The sequence below is a fragment of the Microtus pennsylvanicus genome, chromosome X, assembly GCF_037038515.1.
Source record: "Microtus pennsylvanicus isolate mMicPen1 chromosome X, mMicPen1.hap1, whole genome shotgun sequence".
Classification (NCBI taxonomy): Eukaryota; Metazoa; Chordata; class Mammalia; order Rodentia; family Cricetidae; genus Microtus; species Microtus pennsylvanicus.
This window is the reverse complement of record NC_134601.1, coordinates 32615469-32623318: the sequence shown is the minus strand read 5'-3', so window position 1 is coordinate 32623318 and position 7850 is coordinate 32615469. Positions and strand designations below refer to the sequence as shown.

General features: G+C 47.6%; 1 protein-coding gene across 1 annotated transcript; it reads right to left on the bottom strand.

Annotated features, from left to right (window-relative positions):
* Positions 1-6272: 6272 nt before the first annotated feature.
* On the bottom strand, positions 6273-6824 carry LOC142841560 (histone H2A-Bbd type 2/3-like). The gene is made up of 2 exons (XM_075958502.1): positions 6785-6824; positions 6273-6610 (listed from the first exon to the last, which is right to left on the bottom strand). Exons 1-2 carry the CDS (start codon positions 6822-6824, stop codon positions 6273-6275), a joined length of 378 nt encoding a protein of 125 aa, XP_075814617.1.
* Between the last annotated feature and the right edge of the window lie 1026 nt (positions 6825-7850).

Genomic DNA, 7850 nt, shown 5'->3' with positions numbered 1-7850 from the left:
GTAGGTGTGGAGTCCAAATCCACATGGGCCCCAGATGAAGAAGGATGCTTAAAAGTAATCCCACACTAACTCAGAATTGAGAATAATAGATGGCTATTTATTTAGGGGGAGACTCACAAATCAGAATCCTCTGCTGGAAAAAAGAACAGCAGCCGAATCCCACAGCCAGAATAGAGGCCGGACACATGCTTACATCAGCATAACTGCTATAAGAAGCCAAGCTCAAGTGGGCAGGCAGCTTAAAGGCTACAGGCTGTAGGATTTTTCTACAGCAGACAGCAAGCATCTTTATCCAATGCAGTTTTATTTGACTCTCAAAATTATAGATCTATTTGAGACACAAATTAAGAATGAAGATTTGGATGGTCCTTGCCCTGTAGTCAGACTGACGAATATCTTAAATATCACTACAGAACTATCATCCAGCAACTGATGGAAACAGAGGCAGAGACCCACAGCAGAGCACTGGGCTGAGCTCCCAAAGTCCCGTTGAAGAGTGGGAGGAGTGAGAATATGAGCAAAGACGTCAATGATGGGGACATTGACTGAAACAGTTTACTTGTGCCAATGGGAGCTCACAAACGACAACAAGACAAAGAAGGAAACAGCATAGGTACAAACTATTCCCCCTGAATGTGGGTGACAGTTGTATGGCTGGGGCAGATTGCAGAGCAACTGGCTATGGCAACAGGATTTGTCTCTCCTCCTTGAACTGGCATTTTGGGAACCTATTCTCTTTGGAAGGATAACTTGCTCAGCCTAGATATAGTAGGGAGGACCTTGGACCTTCCCCAAAGTAATGTGTCTTACCCACTCTGAGGAGTTGTTGGGGGGCAGTTTGGGAGGTCGGAGGAGTGGAAGGAAGGAGGGGAGGGAGTGGGAACTCCGATTGGTAGGTAAAATGAAAAAAGACAGTTGTTTTTCTCTTTTAAACATTAACCGAATTAAAAAAGAATGAAGATTTCGGTGCTATAATGATGGTCCAGTTAGCAAAGCATTGGCTTGCAAGCATGAGGACCTGATTAACAACTCCAGAAACTATGTAACATGACAGGTGTCATGGCATATGGTTGTAATACCAGTTCTGGGAGCCAGAGACAGGGAGATCCTTCTGAGTTTCTGGTCAGGCAGCCTAGCCTAGTCAGTGAGCCCAATGAGAGACCCTGTGCCAATAAAGCAAAGCAAGAGCCTGCACGTGGGTAAAGGTTTTTGCTCTCAAACATGACAACTCTGAGGTTAATCCCAGGGGTCCACACATGGTGAAAGGAGAGAATCGCCTCCTGTGAGTTGCCTCCTGATGCTCCATGTTCATGCGGTGACATGTACACACACACACACACACACACACACACACACACACACACACACACACAACACTGAAATCCTCACTCGCTGCTTGCTGTCTGTCTTCCTTTCTCCCAGTGCACCAGCTTCCCCTGAAGTGACTCCCATTCCCTGTCTATGCTTTGCTTGTGCCCTAAGCCCTAAAAGTTCCCTGTGTATGTCTTCCCTTATGCTTTTACTGCTTGAAGTCACCATCAGTGTCCTTTGCAGCCACAAGCCCAGCTCTCTCCTCCTCCGTACCTGTTTTTAGCTAGTGTGCAGGTCATCTGTTTCTAAGCTGCCCTGGGCCCTGGGGATAGGGCCGAGAGTGGACAGGTGTTTTGCAATTTCTAGACAGAGAGTGGCACAGTTCTTTCTCCTCTGTGTCCACCACTGCAGTGTTCTTGAAGAGAACAGAGAAATTTCTGTCCTTGCTTGAGGTTCCCTTAGATCGAAGGGGCATAGGATTGTACATTGTGTCTTCCTCTGTAAAGATCTCATTCCATGGACATGGCAAATGGTTCCTTACTCTGGGAAATCTTAGTGTTCTCTAATGTAGGCCTGTGCCTTGTTTTCCATGTCTGCTCCATGTGACCTTTACCTGATCCTCCAACCAATTTCCAAGGTAAGTGCTTTAGCTATTCTCGTCCCACAACGATACTGGTACCCTTAAAATGTGTCCCTGGAACTTTTTGCGGAGTGGTTGATTAGATGTGCGTGAAGTAGCCACTGTACTTAATCTGAATTCATAATAAGCATCCTTTGGATATGCAAAGTTTGTTCTTTTAAATTTAAATGAGGTGAAGTGTCAAACCAAGCCAGGGCTTCAGGTTCAAGTATAGTTTTGGTTTTTGGGTTGTTGTTGTTGTTGTTGTTTTTTTTTTTTTGTTCCCTAGTGAACATCGCAAAGCTTTTCTGGTGGTAAAGAAAAAAAAAATGAAGTGCAGAAAGAAATCTCTAAGGCATAGGAAAGAGTTATCCTGGAAACTGTAAGTCGTGTGTCTGTAATGCTGTGTACCTCAGGATGACTTTCCAAGGGCAGAGATTCTCCATTCTAATTCCTAGTTCTCCATTTTCCCACAGTAGAGCAGGATGTGTCCCTTGCTAAAATGCACCTTCAGTGCCTGGTCCTTGAACACTATGAAAAAACCATCTGAAGCTCAAGCTGAGGAAGCACAGGAAGCCTAATAGGATATTAGTAGTAGTTCCTTTCTCTTTATTTGTTAGAAATAGGACTGTGACTCTACTAACCATAAAGTGAAGCCCCAACAGTTCTGTGAGTAGCAACAGTTAAGCGTGGATCCTCCAGGCCCTGACAGCAGGGCAGATTCATCCTCCCCGGCAGTGGCAGTTATGTTTTTGAAGCAAATGGCATTTGATTTTACAATTGGCTTCTTTGGTTCTCTGTCAAATGTTACCTTACTTATTTTAGGAAGAAAGAAATAATGGTGGGATCCATTTTTTTTGTGTGCATTCCTTCATTTATTCATGACATCACAGAGCCAACTCCATTGCAAATGGGCCTTTACAGGAAAACCAGCCCAACCTGCTCACTCAGACTTCCTGAGCACAACTCATGTTTTTGTGTTCAGATGCCCTAAACTGTTAACACGATTCCCATGGCAGAGCTAGATCTTAAGGTGCTGGGTCTGAGCTTGCAGTGGGACTGTGACATTTCCCAAAGACATCCAGACTCCTTTTCGAGCTGTATTCAACACTAACTGAAAGATACCTGCCATTGCCTTTGGTCAAAAACGTTTTATGAATGATTATCTGCATAAACATTTTCAGTTTCAATGTTTTAAATGGGTGTTTCCAGGAATAATTTCATAGTGATTTTATTCTTCTTCTTCTTCTTTTTCTTCTTCTTCTTCTTCTTCTTTTTCTTCTTCTTCTTCTTCTTCTTCTTCTTCTTCTTCTTCTTCTTCTTCTTCTTCTTCTTCTTCTTCTTCTTCTTCTTCTTCTTCTTCTTCTTAGTATTAGTATTAGTATTAGTATTAGTATTAGTATTAGTATTAGTATTAGTATTAGTATTAGTATTAGTATTAGTATTAGTATTGTATTATCCAGCTTGGCTGCGGACATGTACACACAATGCATCTAACTCTAAAAATTAAAGAGTTATCTTTTTTGCCCCGTACTGGTTTTAGGGAGCCACAAAAACCTTTTTTTAATCCATGTGAGTTGTCTCATAATTTATCTGTAATAATGTCCTTTATTCATATTCTTCACAAGCTTACTATTAAAAAGAAAACCCGTCTCAAGACAATGATTGCCATATTTCCTCATACTCCTGTTTCCTATGTCTGTTTTAACTATTCTATTATTTTGAATATTTTTAAACTGACGCATACATTTGTTATTTATTTATTTATTTATTAAAGATTTCTGCCTTTTCACTGCCACCGCCTCCCATTTCCCTCCGCCTCCCCCAATCAAGCCCCCCTCCCTCGTCAGCCTGAAGAGCAATCAGTGTTCCCTGACCTGTGGGAAGTCCAAGGACCACACACCTCCATCCAGGTCTAGGAATGTGAGCATCCAAACTGCCTAGGCTCCCACAAAGCCAGTATGTGCAGTAGGATCAAAAACCCCAGTGCCATTGTTCTTGAGTTCTCAGTAGTCCTCATTATCGGCTATGTTCAGCAAGTCCGGTTTTATCCCATGCTTTTCCAGACCTGGGCCAGCTGGCTTTGGGAGTTCCCGATAGAACATCCCCATTATCTCAGTGTGTGGGTGCACCCGTCGTGGTCCTGAGTTCCTTGCTCGTGCTCTCTCTCCTTCTGCTCCTGATATGGACCTTGGGATTTCAGTCCGGTGCTCCAAAGTGGGTCTCTGTCTCTGTCTCCTTCCTTCTCCTGATGAAGGTTAATATTCAGGAGGATGCCTATATGTTTTTATTTGGGTTAAACTTCTTATTTAGCTTCTCTAGGATCACGAATTATAGGCTCAATGTCCTTTATTTATGGCTAGAAACCAAATATGAGTGAGTACATCCCATGTTCCTCTTTTTGGGTCTGGCTTACCTCACTCAGGATAGTGTTTTCTATTTCCGTCCATTCGCAGGATGCATACATTTGAAATCGGTATTTTTACAAATGAGTGCTCTTCACGGGGTTCTCACCACCTATGAAGATATCTGCATGCCACATGGACACCCCACCCTCAGGCTTCCACCTTTTACTATTTTCTAAATTTGCTATCTTCCATGACACCATTCCCGATAGTCGTCTCTTCTAATTTGCAGTCCTTCCAACTTTTCCTTTTTCTCCACATATGGAAGGAAAGATGTAGTATTTGTGTTTCTATACCTGGCTTTTATCTCTCTCTCTCAGTGCCTACAGTTGGACCCATTTTCTTACGCACGGAAGGATGTCATTCACTTTCTAACCTGGGAGAGGCTTCAAATACGGATGTATTTGTTGTCTTCACAAGTTGTCCACATACATCATGCATTTGTGCTTTTCCCTGTCTTCTCTAGCTGGATGATCCTATGTCGTTGTAAGTTTCCACTGTGGTATGGGAGAGCAAGACAGAGTATGGTGAGTGTGCAGGGAGCTGGACAGTTGGAGGAGGTGGTGTCAGTGCTTAGACTGAAGGGGACAGGCCGGAGCCACTCTAGGTTACTGCATCTGCTGAATTTGGGAGGAGTGGACGAGCACTACCAAGGGATAGGCCACTGCAGCTGTTTGAAGCCAGAAGTGGGAGGTGGCATTCTCGCCTTCAACATACATACAGAGAAGGTCCCTTCTCCAGTCACAGTCAGAGGGATGATGTTTCCAATTATGTCAGACCACCAGCCCTATATGCAAATGATAGCAAGTGGAATGAAACCAGCTGCCAACGACCCATACTGTAGGTGTGGCCGGAAGAGCCCCAGATCCAGAGGCAGGGCAAGCCAAGTGTCTGACCCATGTGCAAATAACAGTATGTGGGGTTGAGCAGAATCAGGGATATAGCCTCATGTACAAACCCTTGACCCAGGGCAGGCAAAGCCACAGATGTTGGGGCAGTACAGGCACTGGTGGGCTAGGTTACATATTCACATCCATTGCCAGGCGAACCTCCTGGTAGATCTTGCTGACCATCCAAAAATTAATAATAAAAATATTCCTAGCCGGGCGGTAGTGGCGCATGCCTTTAATCCCAGCATTTGGGAGGCAGAGGCAGGTGGATCTCTGGGAGTTCGAGGCCAGCCTGGTCTACAAGAGCTAGTTCCAGGACAGGCACCAAAGCTACAGAGAAACCCTGCCCCGAAAAAACCAAAAGAAAAATTCCTCCATGAACCTAGTTGCCACGTGCCAGAGTTCTTGTCCACATCTGCTTCCTGAATCGAAAGTCCCCCTTTGGACGTGGGCTCCTCTGCCCTGTGGTTTCCTATGAGAAGGCCATCTTTCTGATGCAGTTATTCAGGCTGGTCCACACTGGTTCAGGGCCAATTTGTGTACCCCTCCCTACCCAGGTTCTCCTTGTCTCCCACCGGAGCAGCAGCTCTCCCACCATCCCTGCCTGCCTTCCGCACCTGCACCCCAAACACCACTGTGTCCTGCGACTCGGCCGAGTTTAACCCTCCTCCCCCCATCTTCCACTCCTGCCTCATGCCCAAAGAAAAACTAGAGTAACCAGGCTGTGGGTCCCTGTCAACCGCAGCCATCACTCCCAACCCCTGTGTTCCTTCAGCTAGGCCCACCTCACCTTCTGTCCCCACTGCCACCCTCACACCCACCTCCACCCCTATCCCAAGCCCAAAGGAAACTTCAGGGAAGCAAATGTATGCGATGCTCTGAGAAAAGCTTTAATGAGAACACAACAGAGGGGCGAGGCTTGTCAGCCAAACAGGGCTGGCGACGGGAAATGTTGGGCAGGATGAACTGATGCCCGATGGATAAACGGGGCGGAAAGTCCATCAGAAACCCAGAGCCAGGCAGCGAGCCAGGAGCAGGTAGGAGCCATCAGTGACGTCGACGACTGCTGCGACGACGACCAGGTTCCGGCAGAGGCACATGAGAGATGGTGGTGAACTGGAACAGTTCGCTGAGGGGCGCGTTGTTGTAGACAGTGAAGTCCAGCAGCTCCGGGGTGATGAACATCTCGGCACCTCGGCGTTGGGCCTCGTTGACTGCCAGCTCCAGCACTCTGCGGACCAAGAACTCCAGGACGGCGGTCAGCCAGATGGGCGCTGTTTCGCTCAGTCGCGAGGTATGGCCGGCCTCCCGAAGAAGGTGTTCCACCAGACTGACAGACAGTGTCAGCCCGGCTCTGGAGGAGCGTGCGCGGTGGCGAGTCGACCCTCGATGTCGAGAGGACCCCTGTCGAGCGGACCCCTGACGAGACGACCCCTGTTGAGACGACTCCTGAGGAGAAGACTCGTGAGCAGACGACCCCTGAGGAGATGACCCCTGACGAGACGACCCCCGAGGAGACGACTCCTGACCAGACGACCCCTGAGGAGACGACCGCTGACCAGACGACCCTTGGCGGCTGCTCTGCCTGGTCCGGGGCATGGTGGCCTCGAGGTGTGCCCTCAGGGGCTGGCTCGGCTCTACCTGGCTGCTCCCTGCTGGCCTGCTGGGCTCTGGGCCTCCACCCTGATCCCAATGGCCGCCTGTGTCCTAGCGGCCCCTCACGGTCGGACTGTCGGTGGGTCGTCGCAGCCCACCCTGTCACACTTCCGCTCTCACTGATGACGTGTCACGTGCCGGACGACTCCCAGCCAGCCCTCGCTAGGGCGCTAGGGCGCTGTTCCCACCTTGACACCCCGGGGGGGGGGCGTGCTTCTAGGAAAGACAAAGATGTCTGTGGTGCTATGGAGAAAAGTCCTTCACAGTCTTGGCTTCTAAGGTGCTGTCACCGCGCCTACCCATTAAGTACGAGCTGTTTGCCCCTCGCTCGCCTCTGCTGCCCCCCTCCCTGTGCCACCAGTACCCCAGGCACCACTGTAAACCTGAGGTTTTTTTTCCTTTTCGTGCCGGCGATTCGGCTCAGAGCCCCAGGCATCTGGAGCAAATCCAGAGCTACAGCTTTCCTGGTCCCTGGAACTCCTTAGCCACTACTCTGCCTTCTGCCATGCATGGCAGCTCATGTCTGAGTCGGACAGGTCCTGTAGGTGGGATCATTTGCACCCTCATTCCTTCCCACACCCAAACAATAGTCCACTGTATGCACCAATCATTTTACTGATGTCTTCATATTGTCGGAGGGTTCTGCCCTGCTCCGGTCCCTCAATAAACACACAGAAACTGTATAATTTGCAATCGTGTTTGGCCAATAGCTTAAGTGTATTTCTAGTTAGCTCTTACATCGTCTACTTTTATATTTCTATTATTTTTTTATTATTTCTATTATTATTATTTTTCTATTCTTAGTTTATATTTCTTTTATTTTATATTTCACCATGAGGCTTGTGACCTACCAGCAAGGTTAGCTGACGGCTCATGTCCTTTTTCCTCTGGCAGCCACAGGGCTTCTCTTCAACTCTGCCTTCTTTCTCCCAGCATTCAGCTTAGTTTTTCTTCATAGCTCTACTCTGC

What these genes read in the sequence shown, in the direction of transcription:
- LOC142841560 (XM_075958502.1), bottom strand. Translation starts at nt 6,824, where the DNA reads ATGCCCCGGACCAGGCAGAGCAGCCGCCAAGGGTCGTCTG. An exon ending in CAGCCGCCAAGGGTCGTCTG is followed by an intron (nt 6,611 to 6,784) that starts GTCAGCGGTCGT and finishes CTCGACATCGAG; the next exon opens with GGTCGACTCGCCACCGCGCA.